Source organism: Lacerta agilis, chromosome 16 (assembly GCF_009819535.1).
Source record: "Lacerta agilis isolate rLacAgi1 chromosome 16, rLacAgi1.pri, whole genome shotgun sequence".
Lineage (NCBI taxonomy): Eukaryota > Metazoa > Chordata > Lepidosauria > Squamata > Lacertidae > Lacerta > Lacerta agilis.
Genome location: NC_046327.1, coordinates 36,980,879 through 37,001,495, shown reverse-complemented (window position 1 = coordinate 37,001,495; position 20,617 = coordinate 36,980,879). Strand labels below are relative to the sequence as shown.

General features: G+C 47.5%; 2 protein-coding genes across 6 annotated transcripts in view; one reads left to right on the top strand and one right to left on the bottom strand.

Moving 5' to 3' along the window:
* ATP2B3 (ATPase plasma membrane Ca2+ transporting 3) overlaps positions 1 to 6,928 on the top strand; it is a 74,321-nt gene extending 67,393 nt beyond the window's left edge. For 3 of the 5 annotated variants that reach the window (XM_033174099.1, XM_033174098.1, XM_033174102.1), the window contains one exon: positions 5,886 to 6,928. In XM_033174099.1, coding sequence (XP_033029990.1) covers positions 5,886 to 6,212 — 327 coding nt within the window. In that variant the 3' untranslated portion in view covers positions 6,213 to 6,928. The remainder of the gene's footprint in view (positions 1 to 5,885) is intronic. The other 2 variants (XM_033174101.1, XM_033174100.1) reach the window with 1 other exon arrangement.
* A 4,175-nt stretch (positions 6,929 to 11,103) lies between these two features.
* CCNQ (cyclin Q) lies at positions 11,104 to 19,183 on the bottom strand. The gene is made up of 6 exons (XM_033173486.1): positions 19,113 to 19,183; positions 16,655 to 16,766; positions 15,571 to 15,754; positions 14,493 to 14,625; positions 13,305 to 13,532; positions 11,104 to 12,127 (listed from the first exon to the last, which is right to left on the bottom strand). Exons 2-6 carry the CDS (start codon positions 16,740 to 16,742, stop codon positions 12,038 to 12,040), a joined length of 723 nt encoding a protein of 240 aa, XP_033029377.1. The 5' UTR covers positions 16,743 to 16,766; positions 19,113 to 19,183; the 3' UTR covers positions 11,104 to 12,037.
* Positions 19,184 to 20,617: the final 1,434 nt, after the last annotated feature.

Here is a 20,617-nt window from a genome sequence, read left to right as displayed (position 1 = left end):
GGCTCACCAAGCAGATCTGAAATCCAGAGGCCCCACATGGATGACCTGGTTGATCTAGTTGGAAAATCCCCAATCAGAAATTAGAACAAAGTAAATGCTAAAATCCAGAACAGTGTTGAGAGGAAGAAAACCCACTGGATTCACCTGTCCATGTGGTATTCCTGAATACATGCCTTTACTTCCACCCATGTAAGTGAGTGGTGTCATTCATTCTTGGAGGGGAAGGGAGGAGCTTCTACTTGTCCAGCCCCCATTAATATATGAAGGCTCTCTTGCAAGGGGTCCCTACAATAGCTCAATCAGAGGCGGGTTTAGGGCAGCACAACCATTTCCACTGCACCAGGCACTCAGCCTAGGGGGCAGCACAGGGCACCGCAACTATGAAGTAGTGAATTGAGCAGAACGGAAGGCAAGAGGCAGGAGGTGCCAAATTTTTGCCTTTCATAGGCTGCTGCTGAAATTTGAAGGACCGAAGTCCTCCCCTGGCCAAATGAGTTCACTAAGGCAGTGTTTTTCAACCACTGTTCCGCGGCACACTAGTGTGCCGTGAGATGTTGCCTGGTGTGCCGTGGGAAAAATTGAAAAATTCAAGAGAATTACTTTATATATAGCCAATATAGGCACAGAGTTAAATTTTTTAACATTTTCTAATGGTGGTGTGCCTCGTGATTTTTTTCATGAAACAAGTGTGCCTTTGCCCAAAAAAGGTTGAAAAACACTGCACTAAGGCTGCAGACACAAGAGGGCTGGAGTTTAGATTTGGCATCTAAATTTCATCTTATAAAAGCCAGTGGTTCTGTCACACAGGGTGGGGGAACCTGTAGCCCTCCAAACATTGCAATTCCCATCATCCTTGACCACTGGGTATGCTGGGATAGGGATGATGGGAGCTGGTGTGCATGCACACGAAAGCTCATACCAAGAACAAACTTAGTTGGTCTCTAAGGTGCTACTGGAAGGAATTTTTTTTATTTTTTATTTTGTTTTGACTATGGCAGACCAACACGTGTAACTGGAACATTTGGAGAGTACCAGGTTCTCCTCCGCTGTTCTAACATGACCACAATATGGAACCTCGAGGCAGGCTCGGCTGATGAAGAAGTGCCGAGATGGCAGGCAATTTCAGGAATCGGTGGCTTCATCTGAGTTCTAGAGTACAAAGTAAATTCTATAAAATCTGGAACACTTGAAACTTCAGCCTGTTTAATGGGGCAGGCCCAGGTCAGTTTCCCCTTGGGAAACATGAGAATTGTAGTTTGGTAAGGGTGGTGAGAATTCTCCATTACAGAAACATAGGTCCCGTCAGAGAACTGCAGTTTCCCAGAAGCAGAACTGCTACTTGATCAGTTTATGGCTGGAATTCAGACATGTTTAGCACTGGGTTTTGTAACTTTTCCTGAACTGCTAGTGCAGAGCCAATACTGAATCTTATGTATTTCCACTGTATACCCAGTGTCTTGAGCCCTTATGTTCCAAAAGGGTCCTGTCCCCACCCTCACCTGCTGCTTTCCCTCAACCTGCTGGCTCATCTTTCTTTTCTGTGTCTTACCATCCGCTTTGGCGCAGGGGCAAGAGGGAAGCCTGTGGGGCATGGACAGAGGCACCAGTGGCACAGCATGAACTCATAATCCTCCCTTCCCTTGTCTCCTCCCCAAAACAGCAAGGATGGGCCTCAATACTCGAAAGTTTACCGTACTGTTGCAGCAATGCATGGGTCTTTCTTCACTTCGTGTCCCGAGGCTGTAATTGGAGGCATCTTTCACTGTCTGTCTGTCTGTCTGAGCTGTTTTGCTTCTCTGAAGTCACAGTTTGGGGTTTTCTGCCCTGGTTTTCTTGCAGCATGAAAGCAACCCCTCCTTCCTCATCTCCACTTCCTCCATCCAAAACTTGCACTCTCCCAGTGGTGCGTTTGTGTGTGAGTGGGTTGCTATATGTACCAGCAGCTGCAAACCATCCACCGCCTTGCTTTCCCATCTGCACAGCACAACACTGCAACCTTTTCCTAAGAAGGCAGCTCTCCAAGTGGGTCCATGGCTTGGTTAGGAATGTAGTCTGATGGCATCACCAGCTTCCTTTAAACAAAAGCCCCCCGACCAATATCCCTATTTCAAATCTCAAATTGTTTTAGTTGATTCCCTTCCTGCTCCAGTAATAATCCTGTGTTTCCATCCCTTCTTAAGAGGGAAAAAGCACTGTGGGACCATTTCATTCAGCTCTGCACAGCCTTTGGCCCTGCAAATTGAATGGAGCCCACCAGCTGTGTAGATACCACCAGTTGGTAGATACTTGATACCAAAAACAGGAAGCTCGTGGGCTGGCTTGGTGAATTACAAATTATGTAGGTCTCATTTAATTCATCCTCTCAACTCTCCTGTGAGCTACATACAGTATGGTTACAATACCCATTTATGACAATTTGAACTGGACAGAGAAAAGCTCATGCATCCTTGCTCCACCTTCGGGTTTTTAGAGACAAACTGCACATGAAGACATGCTGCATTGAGGGTTGTTTTGTTTTTGCTTTTTACCCTTTGCCCTCTGGGTCTTTATCTACTAAAAAGAAACCTCCCTCCCTCCCTCCCCCACCACCACCAGCCCCCCAAAAGCTTTTTGCATCTCATGGGATACTGCCTAAGGAACTCTGAGAAATGTAGTTCTGAGAGTGATTTAGGTCTTTCCAATATGATGCTTGGCAATCTACCCTCTTTGACAGGGGGAACTCTAACAATCACCAGTTTAAAACTTGCCCTGTAGATGGTGATATGTTGAGAAGCCACTGGTCCAAGATAGTCAACTGCCAACAGTTCAGGGAGCAAGAAAGAGCCAGGAAACCAAAAAGGAGAGCAATGTTTAAGGTAGACAAGGCTGACCAAAGACATATTGAGATGGAAAAACAACATGGCCTCCCTCCTGCTAACTAACTTGGAAAATGTCTCATATGTACACCCTTTTGAAATGAACCATTGTGTCATTATGAAGCAGTTGTTCATTTTAGTGGGACGTGTGCATGAGAACATCCTGGTGGGCTGAGCTTCAGGGGCTGGATTGGTCTCCAACTCTGCTGCCCTTAATGGTTCACAAAATCTGCCTGAGGTAACCACCTCACTTTACCTCATGGCAGGGGCACAGTGTTACCCTGAGCAGGGGGAAAGGCTCAACAGAAAATGTCAAGTTAAACACGTTAATGCAGCAATCAAGATACCTGGGGCTGAAACATGACATAACCCAGGGTGATATAATTACCTTTTTTGATTAATCAGAGACTAGGGTTGAAGAGCAAAGTAATGACATTGCCAACATGGAACAGAGTAAACTGAATATATTCCTAGTCTTTTTAGATTTCTTATATGATGCTAAGACAAATATTTCCACTCCCAGTCCCAGAGAGGCCTAAGTAGAATGTGGCACTTGCTACATTCATGACTACACAATTGCATAGGAACTTGCCCCCTTGCCCTGCATCTAGCTGACCATTTACTAACTGGTAATTTACCAGTGTACATGTAACCACTTGTTAAGCCAGCATGGTTTTATCATGTGCTAACACAAATTCTACCTCTCCCCTTATTTCCTGGGTTTCTGATAAGTACAAAGATTTTCCTCACAACCTGGCAGAACAATGGGCTTACCAAATGGTTATATGCACCACCTAGTATCTTACCACCCAGCAAATAATTGTGTGTATTCACTAAAAGCTAACTCCAAGCAGCCACAAGGTTGGGTTCTAGTTTTGTTTTTCACTTTCTGCGCAAAGCTGAAAGTCGGCTGTAGGACTCCTTGCTTTACCATAGACTCCTTGCTTTACCAACAGAACCATATTTTTCTCATTGCTGACTGTAGAACCTAAAATGGTTCTCTTCTCACATAATAGCCGCACACGCCTCCCAATGCAGGAAAGAGCATTTAGGAACCTCAGACCTTCAAATGCCATATTCTCTCCAAGCTCCATTCTTTTTTGCTTAGCTACCTTTCAGTATATGACCCAGTATTTCTGCCTTTCCTGCATGCTTCCGAATTGTGCTGGGGTTCTGGGTTTTGCTTTGTTGCTTTTTGTCTTTCTCTTTTAGGCCTTCTGAGCTTGATGCTTCCCACCCCATCTCCTGGGTACAGGAACTGGATTCTGGGCCCCTAAAGCATGATGTGGCATGAAGGCACCCAACTGCATGTGCTTCCCTAGAATGTTGTGGTTCAGTCCTACTTCTTTTGCTCACTGAGCATGCAGGCGTCCACATTATGCATCTCTTGTCCACCACTAGCTTCCTAAGCGCTAATTGAGATGAGCCGCTCCTCTCTCATGGGGAGAAAAAGTGACTTCTCCCACACCAAAATGCACCAGAAATTTTGAGCTAGGAGCAGAATGGCGTAGGATTTTTACCCACAAAGCACTGCTGGGCTGATTAAAATGGACATGGCAGTAAGCACACTGCTTGTTTCTTTTTGGGCCATTTCCCCCCCAGCCCTTCCTTGAAAGAGGCAGCAGGTTCGTTCCGTTCATGAAACCAGACAGGCTGAGAATATTTTAAGCTTTTTTCTGAAGCTGGGAAATCAAATGCTACTCCCCTGTCACCTTTGGTAAATTAGCTGCTATGTTCTCAACTCTGAGGAAATTAAGGGGAGCCCAACTGAATTTTAAACACCTGTGTCAATTGCCAGACTGAGGGGCAAGAAGATGGGAGGGAAACAAGCAGCAAAGAAACAGAGCAGGTATGAAATGCTGTACCCCAAAACAAAAAGTTCAGGATTTTTCCTAAGAGTGGAGGATTTTACACACACACACACACCTTTTCCATTCTCTCACTTTCTTTAGATTAAATTCATTTCCACCCTCCACTGTCTGTCCCTTACAAAGCCACTAGATTGTTTCACCCAATGGAAAAATGTTGGCCACATGACACCCTCCCCCATACCTGTTCTAACCATCCGCACTTGCCATTTTTTTCTATTGATTGTTCTTCTCATCCCTTTTAGTTTTGTTTAGTTCTTCACTGCTGATGAGGGTTCCTTTAGTCCCCCTCACCTTTCTCCCCAATCACCCGTTCCATCAATGTCCACCAGGAATCATAAATTATATCCCAGGTATGGCGAGGAAATGGAAAATGAAGAACAACAAAACACATGGAAAGTGGACTGTAGTTAAGAAGGCAGAGGGTTGGTTGTCTGCATGAGCGGCCACTCTTTACACCAGCTTTGAGTAGGGCCTTGGGACTTAGAAGCCAAAGAAAATGAAGTAGGGTGGCGGGAGGTGATATCAAGAACCTGACATTGCAGTATAAATAAAGCTGCACAAGCCTGTCTTTGGCTTCTTTGTTTCTGCTTATAACCTGTGAAAGGTGGGTCAGAGCAGAGCTTATGCAGCACACAAAATTTGTATGGCTGACGTCCCAAGTTACCATCACCTTAAAATATGTGCCATCACAGACTTATCCTGGCTTAACAGTCATCCCCATGAAATCGTAACTCGTTAATTGGAATTAGGGACATACAGAATTCTTAGCCCCCTCACTGTGCTACAATTTGCTGAGGGGAGCCATGACAGTTAAACTGGTATAAAGCTGTTTTATACATGGTATATATGCTGTTTTGCAGCATAGACGTGCCCTCAATTAGCTAGCAGGGCTGGAAACAAATTCACCCAAGATATTTATGAAACCCTGGAGAACGGCTGGCAATGCTTGGCCTGCACTGACATGGGCTGGAATGAGGAGGAAAGTTAAGTGTTAGGACTGCAAGGTCCTATCTCTTCTCCTCAGCCTTCTCCTTGACCAAGCCAGCTTGGCAAAGGACAAAGTTAGCAAGTCCCACAAATGTGGCCTGGCGTCAGTTCCAGGTGTCAAGAGTCAAGCTCTCATTCTCTCTCTTCTCTTTCCTTTTGGCCTTCCCTGCAGATCCGCGTAGTGAAAGCGTTCCGTAGTTCCCTCTACGAAGGGCTGGAGAAGCCAGATACGAAGCCCTCCATCCATAACTTCATGACAACGCCCGAGTTCTTGATCAACGACTACATCCACAACATCCCCCTCATTGATGATACAGACGTGGAGGAGAGCGAGGGTCCCCCGAGACGGCGCTTCCGGGCCAGTCCCCCACCATCCCCCAACAAGAACAACAACGCCATTGACAGCGGCATCTACCTAAGCACGGATGCCAGCAGCAAGACACCTACCTCCTCGTCCAGCCCTGTTAGCCCGCTCCACAGCATGGAAACGTCCCTCTAACACAACCCCACCATGCAACCGGTCAAAATGACTTTGTGCACAGCAGGGGTGTTCAGTTCCTCCTGGGAGACAAGGACTAGCTGAGTGAGTCAGTAAAGAAAGCGGGCAGGAGATGGCGTTTCTCCTCTTGACACTGGAGGTTTTTTCTCTTAACGGGGTGGAAACGGACAAGGTTTCTGCCACTGGTTGGCTCAGGCAAATGAAGACGAGAAACTGAATTGATGCAATGAAAAGCGATAGACAAACTGTGGAAGGGGAGAAAAGTTTTCTTCAGAGTCACCCATGAGGGGTTTGGGGCTGAGTCCCGGAGGGTGTACAGGAAAAAAAAACAACCACCCATTTCTCTAGTCTGTTCTTCGTTTCTCTTTGGACACAAAACACACTCACCGAACCCACGATAATCCCCCGTTTGGGGGTTGCTTTGATTTATTTCTGGGACCTCTTTTCAGGTTTCCCCTCCCCCCCCCCAAAAAAAAACAAGTTTAAAAAAGGAACTATATTTGCACCGGAAAAAGAACAAAAAAAAGGAAAAAGGAAAAAAGAGGAATAATCTAGACATCTATTATCCTAAATATATATATATGATACCAACCAACAGATGTATTAACGGACCTTCTGACCATAACGCATGCCTGTTATCAAACCCTCTTTTCTCCTTTCCCCTCTCCCCCAATGGAATTTCAGCCTGGGGCAAATTTGTTTTTGTTTCTTTTGTTTTTTTTTAAAAAAAAGATCATTGCTTGCTGTAGCTTGTATTTTATATCAGGGTTTGCCGGGAAAAGAACATTGATTATTTCCTCCTGGGAGTGGGAATTGACTGTGGGGCAGTTGCTGAGTCCAGTAACTGAAGCCCTGATGGGATGGGTCTTGCACAGATGCAGAGTGGTGGAAATTAAGGGTCTAGTTGCACTGGCACAAATTTGGGCCTTTTCAGGCAGTTATCCAGAAACTGACCCAAAGCAGGCCTCCCTGAAATGGTGTACTGCCCACCAAGCCCTCTCCCTGGAAGTACTCGCAATCCAAATGCTTCCTAAAGCTGGTAATTTTGATCAGCTTCCAATAAATATCTGAGCAAAAGAGACTGTTTGGGGGGGGGGGAGAGATAAAGATTGAACTACTTTTTTAATCTAGAAAGCAACAACTTTCTTGATATTCAAAGCATTGATCAGACTGGCAAAGAAGTTGTATTTCTGATAATCTTACATTTTGTGCCCAAAATGAAGGACTAGGTTTCTAGCCCTCATGGTTGTGGAAAGACATTTGAAAGCATGCAGGCTTAGTGGCCAGCAGTTAAGGACTACTCATCATCAAGTAGTTCTGGCTTCCACTCATTTTTACTTAATAATGTTGATTTATATTCAGTTTTATTCCAGAGTTTAGTCATGTTATAATGCTTTCAGGCAGTTCCTTTTACACTGGTTTCAAGAACTGCATATCTCCAGACCCGATGACAGTACCTGCAAATGCTGGGCTGGGAGAAACAAGGTTATTAAGAGGATTCCGCTTATTTTTTCCTTCACACAGTTGTGTACCATGGGAGCCACGAAGCCACAAAATTCAGCATCTGCAAATTCACAATCAAAGGAGATCCCAAAGGTACCATGGCAGCGAGGACTGGGATGCCCTTAGGAGTGACAAGGTGGGAGACAGGTCCATGAGGCCCAACCCACTGGGAAGCTGGTCTGCCGCACAGAGAAAAGAGAGCACTGCTGCCTTTTCGTGCAGCTCCCATGCATTACTGTTCAGCCCGTTTAGATGAATGGCCTGGTGGGCTGTGCCTCATATTAGTTAGCAGTAGAGAATGCGTACCATTTGTAGACATTTCTGCCTCGTACGCCAAAATCACAAGGCAACCGTTGGAAGGTGGCAGAGATTCCTGCTGCTAATCCTGCAACAATCCTGTCAGGACAGAGAGAGTTAGAGAATGAGTTCATAGAATCCTAGGGTTGGAAGGGACCATCTAGTCCAACACTGCAGCATTGCGGGAATCTTTTGCCCAACGTGGGGCTCAAACCCACGACCCTGAGATCAAGAATCTCATGCCGTATCAGAGGCCACCAAATAGCTTCCATGGCTGGGTATGATTTCCCTTGATGCACTATTGTATGGATGCACTGCATTGGCTCTTGCTCACGGCTCTCTCGTTTAGAGAACCTTTGGTCTAGCAGGCGAGAGCAGAGAAAGAAAAGCTGAGGTTCACGGCACAGCAGCACGTGGTTGTCGTAAGGTTAGAAAAACGCCTTTATCGCCCAGAGAGAATACTGGCTTCCACCAGGTTAAGCTTGCGTTCAACTTCTTCCAAACCAAACCGAGCTTATCTTAACCTCAGTTATACAACATTCCTGCCAGAAAGAACCTGCAAAAAGCTCCAAACTGCCACTGGCTCTCCATGGCAGCAAGCACGGATCTGGGCAGTGCAACCACTGAACTTGAATGAGGGGCCAGCACCCTTTTGCTGACGCCGAGGGTTCCTTACAAGTATCTGCGCTGATACAGTTCCGCAATATGGGGCTATACAGAGGCCACCAAAGAACCATTGATAGTTCTGTCACACATGGTGACAAAGGAGCTGTACCTATAGCAGCTAGGGGGGGGGGGAAGAAGTCAGGATTCATGGGTTTGCTGCAAAGATGAGTCGCCCTCAACCCCTTGCAGCCCCAGCTTTCTCCGCATATAAAAAACACGTAACTAAAAGTCTGTGATATTTAGAAACTGTGGAACATACTCTGCATTTTCCCAGGGCAAACCTGCTTGAAAATACCAGCTGCAGCACTGTCAGAAAAGCCATCCCTTCCTCGGAAGGGCAAATGCCAAACCCATCTGTAAATCTTTTTGTCGTCATCTTTTATTTCCAAGAAAAACAACGAAAACAAAAAAAAAGTTTCTTTTTCCTCATCTGAGTGTTTAAAGGGGAAAAAAAATAAAAATGGAAATCTTAAGTGTTTAATTTTCAAGTAAACGGAATGGGCCACCAAAGGAAAAGCTTTAGTCCCAGTCTGGGCTTACGGTATATATGCACACACAAACACACCCCATTCGAACAAAAAAGAGATCACTTTGCTGCTGTACAAATTTGCCAGGTGTTTATCAGTGAGTTCTGCTATTTCACAAGTGTGGGAGGGTAAGGGCATTCCTTCTAAGGGAGGGGGGGATTCCGTTTCATTGGAGGTATTTTTTTCCTAAATCATAGTAAAAAGGGGGAGAGGGTGAAAGGTTTTTTAAAAATAATAATAAATAATAATAAATAAGTAAAAAAAAAACACATGCTTGTACATTTGTCCAAATGGAAAGGGCCATCCAAAAATCACAAAGCCATCAGGCTAAAAGCCCCCAGGGTTGCTAAATTGCTTTAATGACTTGATCATTAAAACAAGGCCAGGCTGCTACCCAAAGCGAAAGCAGAAAAGCAGCCATAGTCCCAGGACAGCAACACTTTCAAGCAAAAATGGGGGAGAAATAAACTACAAGTGCTACAAAATATTGTTTGTAAGCCCAATGTGTTTTGGGGAAAAATTATTTTATCAAGAGCATTGTAAATGTACAAGTAATATATAAACCACCGAACTTGGATATTGGATAAATTTTAACATGCATTTATGATAATCTACTGCATTTTGTACCAATTATCCTTCTTGTTATTTGTACATTTACAGTGCCTTTGATAAAGGACTTTTTCTCAAAATGCACTGGGCTGTAATAAATAGTATGTAGAGTTTATTTCCTTTGGGGGGGGGCTGCTACCATCATCAGTGTTAAGTGGACCACACTGGGGACCATCCATAAGGGACCTACAGTTTGCATAAGTTTTGTAAACCGTTTCCCCCACTCTCCTCCAACCTAAGGAGTATAACTAATAGTAAGCTCCATCCACTGCCCCCCAAAAACTGTAGAAGAAAACCCTAAAAGCGGGAGGGGGTCCCAAAACAATGACAACTAAGCATGCAGTGGGACACAATATGCTGTCTGACAGTGGTGGGGAGAGGGGATGGCTGGCTTGCTAGAACCAAGAGCTGGAGCACGACGCTCTGCAACACTGTGTGGCTAGTCCAACTTGTTCTAACCAGTAGCAGATGCTTCCTTTGTTACAACTCCACTTCCAGCATCCTCTCCACTTGATGCCTGCCAATACTCTCTGTAGATGGTCTCTTAAGAGTACGCTGGCTAAGGGTATTGCCAGGTTTGGAAGACACACCACGGGTGGGGGGACTAGAAGAAGCACACACATGCTCAGTCCTTACGTTCACTTCTGTTTGAAAACTGAACTGGTTTTCCATTCTAATACAAAGTATAAAGGGTATTCACCCTAGACATGAAGAAATCCCATTTTTGCTTCCATGGGCCACTGAAGAGTCATTCCTACAGGTTCAGGCTGTGTGTCACTACTTTCTACATGTGGCAGACATGCAGGAGCTGAGCTGCAAATGTACTGCAATGAGAGGTCAATCTGGAATAGATCTAGTTAGCAAGTGGTGAGCTGGCAGCCATCAGTGGCGCAGGGGGCTGTGGCACAAGAGCTATGCCCTAGAAAGGGCTATACTGGCACCTGCCTCTGCTGTTGCCTGCTCATTCATAGCGGGATGGGGGCAAAACCACCCCAAACCACAAATGGGAGGGGGGGGATAACTGTACTGCACATGGAAGCAGCAGTGGCTCATCATTTCGACCTGACTTGCAGCATGTCCTTGAAAGCTGGCCCACACTGGCAGCCTCCCTGAACTTCCTTTGCCGCACCAGGACCAGCTAACAATTGTTATCTGGCCATTATGAAGCATGGAGAACTGACCCCCCACCCCCACCCCAAGTGAGACAGGCAGAGGTATAAGAATGAAACAGCACTCAAAAGGTATACTGTCTGTGGACACATTATTCATTATTATTAATTTTATTTATGAATTACTCCCTGTAGCTACCAAGGCTAATAGCAGTGACAGACCAAGGCTTTATGAATTTGCCTAATCCTTTTTAAGAGCATCACGTTCCATGGCAATAAACCTCATGTTAATTATTTTGTGCTATCGGCATACAGACTTTGGCATGTCCTGAAGATACTGTCGTGTAACTGGACGAAACTCGAGTTCTAGAGTTTTGAAAGAGCAAAGGGTTCAAGGATTGAACTTCTGATTGTTCAATCAGTGCCAACATTTCAACTTGTCAGATGGAACTCGGGTCATCTAGTCCAACCCCCTGGTGAAGAGGCATTCTGTTGGGGCAACCGCAACAAGAATTCAAGGTGCCAATTGGCTCCTAGTTTTTATGTCTTGAGTTTCCAACACTGGGAGGAAAGAACTGCAAGGGGTGTGATGAGGCTTGAAATGAGTGGTGCCATTTTTCTCTATTCATTGGCTGTAATAGTTCATCAGTGAATTTTTTTCCTCTGGAACTAAGGCATTCACAGCAGTGTAGTCTTTGTCAGATGTCATGGAGTCACAGTACTTCATGCAAGATCTATGACTGGTACGTTGAAGCTTTGGGGAACCATTCCAGAAACAGGTGGGGGAAATATCCTGGCAACATGTTTCACCTGTAGTAGGGAGACAACAGGTTCCTTCCCCATGTTCTTCTTTCCCCATGGACTCTGAGCTGGCACCAAGGTGGGAGTAGAGGATGTAAGGCTTCAGACTAATTCCAGGCTGGAAAATGATTCAGGGACACCACAGAACGCAATCTATCCAGGCACAAACACCAATACGGCCCATTCTGTTCTATTGGGTTGCTCAAAACAAACAGGATACAAATTTGGTGTGGGCAACACGATCACCTCAACCCCACTTAAAGTGACCAGCCAACTTGGGACACTGAAGTTTTCTCCTTACGGCCCAATGTACTTAAGAAATTTCTGTATCCAGAGTATAGATCTGGATCAAGCCCAAGACAATCTGGTCAATGATATTTTTGGAGAGATCTTCGCTGAACACCTGGAAGGAGAGAAAACCAGAATAGAATTGTAGAAGGGTAGGGACCCCAAGGATCATTTAGTCCAACCCCCTGCAATGCAGGAATCTCAGCTAAAGCATCCATGACAGATGGCCATCTAAACTCTGCTTGAAAACCTGCAATGAATTTGCTGTCAGGTCTTCCTGATGCTTAGTCGGAATCTCCTTTCTTGTAACTCAAATCCATTCCCTCCCATTTCTCTTTCTGTGTTGTAACTTCATAGTGAGTACTGGAACCTTTATTTCTAGGGGGGGGGGAGCACTGGTGACCATTCCTCTCACCAAAGAGAAGCAAGGATGTGCTCCAGTTTCTGGATGCAACTAGATGAAATTGCAGAGATCTGTGCTTGGACCTCCCATGGGTTTTTAAAATGACACATGCATAGGCTGCACCCAGCGGAATGGGAGGCAGAATTAACTCCCCCACACACACACACACACCATTTCCCCGGGTGAAACTGATACACAGCTACTGTTTGCCCTACATGGTACTTGAATGTTTTACTCCATGGGTCTACAATTTATTCTTTTATATATGGTCAATTTATTTAAAACAAACAAGGGATTGTCCCTGCCCTCAGGCTTACAATTTAAAGGGCAGCTGGTTTTTTTTTGGGGGGGCGCACTTGAACCAAGCACACAAGGTATGGCAAAGGGGTTTTAAAACAAAGCAGCAGCTCCCTAGTGCCCCAGTCCTGATCCACTGCAATGTCCCTGTGGCTGCATCTGCCTTTTTTTCTTTTTCACATAAAAAACTGGGAGGACTGCAGATCACCTGCATCCTGTATCATTTGGCCCCTGAATCCTGAGTTGTCCCTTAAGGGCATTCCGAGGATTGAAGGGGGATCTGATGAGCAGCAGGGGTAGGCCTGCGACCTCCCTCTGTGCTGGTTCCCAGGCCTGGCACATCCCTGTATAACAGGCAGGGAAGTGGCTGGTGTGGAGCATGGAGTCCATGTGACTGCAGAAGCGCAGTAGCCGACGGGTGGCATTTCCTGTACTCCTGATTCAGCATAAAAATGGACCATTAAGAAGGAAGGAGGATGCCATATGGGCCAGCTCCAAGACAAGAGTCCAGGTGCAGGTCGGGCTGAGAGGGGATACCCGACTGCTTGCCCCCAGCCAGCGGCCTGCCCACCTCTCACTCCTGCGCCCTTACCTGCCACCAAGGCCTCTCTGCTTCAGCATCAGCAGGCACCTCCACCCCGTAACACTGCAGGGCCAGGTAAAGGACGGATGCAGCGATATGCTGAGGGGGGTGTTGCAGGCACAGTGGCCCGTGGTAGCTGTCCCGCAGCAAGGCCCAGGCTGCCACGGCCACTGGGGTCCGATCCCAGCTGTGCCGGTTCATCCAGTGCTTCAGGGACAACAAGTAGTGGAGAAGGTACTGCAGGAAAGAGAACAGCGATGGCTGGAAACCCAGGGGCTCCGCTTGTGAGCAGCATCTCTCACAAAAGCTCTTCCTTTCAAAAAGGGATTAGAGCTTGTGGCAAGTCTCCGAAGGGCATATTGCTTCAGCCCCTCGGAGCTAGCAACACAATCTCACAACTTTCCCTCACTTTGTCCTCACTTGTGTGTGGCTCTCCAGCGTGGAGGTCACCTTGGTTTAGGGGGGGAAAAACTGGATGACTCCTGAACACCAGGGACAGGGAAGCAGTGTGGCCCTCCATGTTGCTGGACTCCCATCAGGCACAACCTGAGCCCAACTAATGATCGAGGACGGTGGAAGCCACAGCTTCCCCAGCCCTGCTGAAGACCACCTGGCCACTTGGTAGTGGAAAAATCTCTACACAACTCTTCAAAGCAAAACAGGTGTTGTTTTTTATTCTCACAATAACCCTGGAAAACAGATGAAGCTGGCAAGCTATTTGCCCAGTGAGCTCCATGGCTTGTGAGGGATTTGAAGTCAGGTCTCTCCCGCAAGCCCAGTACTTTATTAATGCCACCACACTGGCTTTTGCATTCCTACATCCTGCTGCCCCAGGGTCCAATCCTGCTCTCAACCACAGAGAAGGGCTCCAAAGTCAGGAGTGCTGGCTTCCAGCCTGCCTGGGTTCATTCCACCACCACTTGGGGGACGAGTGTTGCTGGGTACTGTCTTTCCTCCCTGCTACTATGTCTGCCTTCCCTTCTCTGGGCCAGAACTGTGACTTCTATTCTGTTCCTCCTAGTCTAACCCTCTGCAGTCTCTTCCCATCTGGAAGGTGGAAGCAAAACCCAGAGGCTTGGGATGCAAGGAACAGTTCCTCCAGGATGGGAGGAGAGTTGTGAAGGTGTAACCCTTTGCCTCCCAAGCAAGTCACGCACCCCGTTTGCACCCTTAGCCCCCACGCAGAGCAGCCCGGACCTTATGGGGGTGCTGGAAGGAGACACGGAAACAAAGCACCCGCAGCATGAGCAGCTCACACTGGACAATGCTGTCTCTCAGCTCCCAGAAATGCATGTCCAGTTCCAGGGGGTCACTTCGCGGGTGCAAGTACCTGTGGGGGAGAAGGGGAAAAATTCTGGGGGGTTATGGGGTTCCTTCTTGCAGGTGACAAATTAAACTGATTTTTCTCTTTCTCTGAACGCCCAAAAAGAGCTGCGTGCAAACGACTTGCAGAGGGAACCGTGACCTCACAATCTTCTATGGAAATCTTGTCTAGAATTCTGAATGGGGCTGCAGCCTTTGATCCCCATAACTAGTAGATTTATCAACTACAGCTGTTAGTTGATTAAATGGTGGGGGGCACTTTTAATCAACAAGGAGAAAGCCTAATTGATAAAGCATTTATTTCACTTTTTAAGTCAGTTTTGTCTTTAGTCTGGCTGATGGTTGCAGCAAGGGGTCCTTTTCTGTTTATGCCACGTGAGCTGTTCACATTAGGGTTGACCTACAAATTTTACTATACGGGGGCAAACGTCTGCACTGCCACTTGTGAATAAACTTTGACATAAGCCAGTCAAGAGGATAACTGGATTTAAGTGGTTCAGAAAAGCAAGTGGGGATGTGTATGTCTTTAACCAAATTAAAAGAGGGATGGTTTTGTTATTCCTTGCCCTTGCAAGCACGCCCACCCACTGTGGAAAGTGGAGGATACAATGGCAAGATGAGTGAGGAGGAGCACGACTGTATAATCCCTGATACCGTACATCCTAAGAGCAAACTCAGTTCTCCAAGTATGCCTCCTTATGTAGGTACACCAGTATTCACGCACAAGAAGGAATCAGCAAAAGTACAAAAAAGTAAATTAGAAAGGGACTCCCCCCCCCCCCAAAAAAAAACCCCAATGAGAACAAAGTGTACTCAGTGGCTAAGGAATGACTGCTGGGGGTGAGTGGAGGAGGGAATAGAAAAATTTGAACTGCATGCCTTATTCTGCATCCATGTAGATATATACTCCTTAATACAGCTAAGTCCAGCACTCACACTCGGTCCCCATTACCTGTGGCTGACATTGATGATGTCCCTTGTCCGCAGGTGCTGCTCTTCTACCTTCCCCGCCAGGTAAAGGGCAGCCATAGCTACCAAGTAGGGATCATAAGGTTCCAGAGGCACCTCCATAAAGAACCGGTGGTAAATGGCGCATGCTGTGGCAATGGGGACAGAGCGCAAGCCCAGCTTCACGCCTGTCAATGGAAAACATAATCAGCAAGGCGAGGACCGGGGGCAGAGGGGGGGAAGGAAAGTGCAGGGCCCCTTGACTCACAGGTGGCTTGGCCACAAAGCAGGGTGCAGAAGAGGGAGAGGGCAAACTAACAAGGTTGTGGTGAGGGGAAATCCACTGGGAAGCTCTCCTGCACAAACCTCTCTAAAATGAATGGGAGCTGCGCAAAACCATGCGCAGATCCAATTCCTTTCAGTGATGCAGACTCAGATTTTTTTTCAGTGGATTACACCCCATGTTAACCACTGGGAGGAAGGGGCTTTCAGATTTTCTGCCTGTAGGCACCTAAATGTCACTTCCACCCTCAAGATTCCTATGGGCTCCCCCTTCCATCAATCAGGGCAGGTTTCCTCCTAAACAATATTTCTCGCTTGTTCCTTGAAGTTTTAGCTTCTGTTCTAAAATGAAGCAACCAGCCTTTTCCTTTTGGAGATATAAGAAAAATTATTCAGACCATATTTTTACCCCAAGCTTCCCTCTACCACCTTTCAGTATTCCTGTGAGTGCCAAAGTACTGTCACTATGCAATTTATTTTAAAAAAAACAAAATGTCATTGAGCTTAACCATTTATTAGTTAACTGAAAACAGCATTCATTTTAAAAGAGCATACTGCTTGATTTGTTTTCCTGTTTCTCACTGCCTTACAGTGACGCCCACCAACTCCTCCATTTCGCAGCTCTGGGCTCCAACCCAACCAGGCAGGACCCTCTACCCTCCAAGCCACAAAGATGGGTCCTGCGTCTCCTCAAATCACCTTTCCCCTTCCAACCTAACCCTCCTTTCTCACAGGGATTGGGGCACTACCGCCCAAGCATTTTTCAGCTGGCTGCACCAAAATGCAGAGCCCAGCACCCCTCTCACCTGCCTCCATGATGAACCTGCAGACTTTGAAGTGTGTCCTGGCATCAGCAGATACCTGACCGGCCTCTGGCAACCCAGCAGAATCCATGAATGTTGGTTTGTTCCAAAGAGTCTGCAGAAGCAAAAAGAACACAAAGCCGCCTTAGGAAACGTCCTAGGCAAAGCCCCTTGCTCCCAGTAGGATGCTGCTCTTTTGGTCCCATTCCTTTGACTGACAGTCAGCTGCTACCACCTGCCCCACTCCCTAAGGCCATGGCTGTCTAGAGAGAGCTGCATGCTCATGCTGCACTGAATTAAGGACAGATACGGAGGGAAGTCCATCTCTGTCTAAAAGCAAAACATTATATAGAACAGCTGGGAGGCACTATGTATAACTCCTGTCCAGAGGAGCAGGACAGCACCTAATACTAGCACCCATGCTCATAGCAAGTTGTAGCGCAAGGAGGACAGAATTAAATGGAAACGGCAACCAGAAAATGTAATGCCCCGCTACTCCTTTTATGCCGCACTTTATATGCACACACTAAGAGAAGGAAAGCAGCTCTGGCCTCCTTCCGCTGAATCAACGGTGTGGGTGGGAGTGGCTGGGTGTTGGAGAAACCCCAGAACAGCACATGGAAGGAGGAGGGAAGAACTGGAAGATATTCCTCCCACGGCAAGCAAATCAGAGGAGTTCCCAGCAGGAAATTGTGAAAGTATCTGTATAGGCCAGTGTGGAAGAACCACTAGGCTACAGGCTGGATCTGGCCCATGGCACATCTGCCAAGGCCACACACATCCTCCTCCTCCTCCTCAAACGTCAGAAGAGCAGGGGAAACCTCACCCACAGTTCGCAGAGGCGGGATTCGTGGGTGATGTTTCTCAGGATTGCTGGGGTGGGAGAGTCTTAAGCCTTCACTTCCCCTCCAATAAAAATGAGTTAAGAAAAGCTAATAGCAGTGTGCGTGGGATTTGGGGGGGTGTTAAACCTGCCCTCCCTCCCCATCCTGATGATACATCTTCGTGTGTGGGGGCGGGTGATGTGTCTTTCTCTCTGTGTAAGTAGGGGAGCCCCTGCCAGGTTAACTGAGAGAGAATATGGCTCTGGAAGGCAAGGGAGGGAGCATGTGCATATATGCACATATATGTGCACACATATACAGGTGAAACTCGAAAAATTAGAATATTGCAGAAAGGTTAATTTCTTTCAGTAATTCAACTTAAAAGGTGAAACTAATATATGAGATAATGACATGCAAAGCGAGATATGTTAAGCCTTTATTTGTTATAATTGTGATGATTATGGCGTACAGATGATGAGAACCCCAAATTAACAATCTCAACTTTGGGGTTTTCATCAGCTGCACGCCATAATCATCACAATTATAACAAATAAAGGCTTGGCATGTCTCGCTTTGCATGTCATGAGTCTATCTCCTATATTGAACTCCAGTAGCTAATGAAAACAATTGCTTACATAAATGGACTTTCCCACGATATTCTAATTTTTCGAGTTTCACCTGTATTTGCATATATATATATATATATATATATATATATATATTGGCAGCCACTCTCCTCCTCCAGCTATCTTTTCTACTCTAGAGGAAGTATGCACACTCAGAATCAACAAACATGAATCAGAACGGAAGAAGAGCTCTGCGGATCATATCAATGGCCTTTCCAACCCAGTATCCTGTTCTCACCTTGACTGACCAGATGCCCCAATGGGAAACCCACAATTCATTAATGCCATGAATTGTGGAGGAACCTGTGATACTGCTGGGACTCCCAAAAGCCCCAGCCGGTTTGAGCAACAGTAAGAGATCAGGGGAGCAACATTTCTTAAGGTATCTCCAAAAATGGGTTCTCCAGTCAGTGAAGGTGGTGGAGTGGAAGGAAGGGTGAGAGGAAGAAAGACACACCCTGCCCAGCCCAGTCCCTGAACCATGGTAGGAAAGTCCCTCTGGTATTACAGTGCCAGGGCGCCCGACTTCCAGAGCGCTGGGGCCTATGCAGTAGCAACCAGAGTCTGCAAAGTTCAGCCCAGCTGGTGCCAAGCTATTTTGCACCCTAGGCAAGGCGAACTACTTGCACCCAATTTTTTTTTGTTGCTCACTTCGATTTGTCAAAAAAACAACAACAGATGTCTTGTACAAATTATAGCATCTTTCAAAATATAAAATACAAAAGTAAAATATTGTCAGAACTTGGTAAGATACAACGAAGCTCATTCTGCACAAAACTGCGCCCCTCGAGAGGTGTGCCCGGCTGCCCTAAGGATGGCGCCGGCCCTGCAGAGCCCCCCCCCCCCGCCCGGGGCTCTCACCCCGCTCCGGAGCCTCCCCGGTTTCCCCCTGCACAATGCAAAGGAGGGCGCAGCCCCGCCCTCGCCGCCGCTTTGCCCGCCGCCTCCGCCTGCCCAGGCGGCCGCCCCCCCCCCTCCCTGGCCCCGACCCACTCGCTCGCCTCCGCGGACCTGCTACTGGCGGGAGCGGGAGGAGGAGGAGCCCGGCCAGGCCGCGCGTTGCAGCCGCGGCGTGGCGCCTCTGCGCGGACCAAAGGCAGCCGAGCCGGCGCGCAGTTCCCGAAGGCCCTGGCGGGGAAGGGCGCTCCCTCGGCCCCCAAGCGGAGCCGGGCCGGAGGCGCGCGCCAGGAAACGTCCTCTCGCTCTTGTCCTCTGCGCGCTCCGGTTCGCTCTTCCTGCTCTCCGCCCCTCGGCCGGCCGGCCGGCCGCCTTCCCCTCCCTCGCCTGGGTGGGCGGAGACTTCTTTCCCGCCGAGGTTTCCAGGCGCAGCTCTGCCCTCGCCGCCTGCTGCCCCGGGCGGGCGCGCTTCTTCGCCGCAGCGCCGCACCGACAGGGCTCCGCGGGGAAACACGGCCTCTCGCCCCTCGCCCCGTGTGGCCATCCCGACCTTTCTGGGGCAGGTCTCGCCTCCTGGGCTCTGGGAAGCGGAGGCCTGGAGCTCTTGTCCTGGCAGGTTTTTCCGTGAACAGCAGGAAAATACACACCGCGGAAAGAGCTTTTGGAGCCTTCCAGGTTCCGGGAAGGACTCGCGAGGGCTCTGGGAGCAAGGCAGAGAGCTCAAAAAGCTCTTTCCACGGACAGGTTCCCCCCCCCCCCAACTCTACCTTTAATTACTTATTTATTTTCCCGCCACCCACATAAACCTGTGGTCGTGCAAGTACAGTATAGGCTTTAAGATGCGAGTTACCTGTAACTGAAAACAGCTGTGGCGCGTGTTTTACAACGATTCCCCACTAGATGGTGCCGGTTCAAAATTCATCTGGAAACAAATGGCCTGACGGATGGATGAGGCTGCAGTCCGGAGTTACCCATCGCTAAGGAGGAAGCCTCCCGTCCCATTGGGCACAGTGGGATTTACTTCTGAGTAAATATCTAAGCAGCAGCGTACACTAGACCTAAGCCCAAGCCCGTGCAACTGAAACAACACGTTTGCCCTGCCTCCACTCACGCCCTCTTGCTTTGCTGTTTATCTTGCAATATAAATCATAGCCCAGCTGGTAGAGCGTGAGACTCTTAATCTCAGGGTTTGGGTTTGAGCCCCACATTGGCCAAAATATTCCTACACTGCAGGGGGTAGGACTAGATGACCTTCATGGTTCTTTCCAACTCTACAATTCTATGATTCATAGAACTGCACACTTGGAAGGGACACAAAGTGTCATCAAGTCCAACTCCTGCAATGCAGGAATCGCAGCTAAATAAATATTAGATTGTAAAGTACCATGCACATTGATGGCAATTGTTATAAGAATTCTAAGGTCTAAAATATAGAATCAATGTTCATAAATGTGCAAGGCAAACATAAGTATATAAACCACGTCTCTGAAATAGTACAGGAGAGCAATCCTGAAGCTATTTTGACTCTCCCGAATTGACCTCAAGTATTTTTCTGCAGGGACGCGGGTGGTGCTGTGGCCTAAACCACAGAGCCTAGGGCTTGCTGATCAGAAGGTCGT

Bases quoted from the DNA above. Each gene is read 5' to 3' on its own strand.
- CCNQ (XM_033173486.1), bottom strand. From the start codon at position 16,742: ATGGATTCTGCTGGGTTGCCAGAGGCCGGTCAGGTATCTGCTGATGCC. The intron at 15,755-16,654 runs GTGAGAGGGGTG...TTCCATTGACAG, and splicing joins CAGGTTCATCATGGAGGCAG to GCGTGAAGCTGGGCTTGCGC. The intron at 12,128-13,304 runs GTAAGGGCGCAG...CTCTCCTTCCAG, and splicing joins CAGAGAGGCCTTGGTGGCAG to GTGTTCAGCGAAGATCTCTC.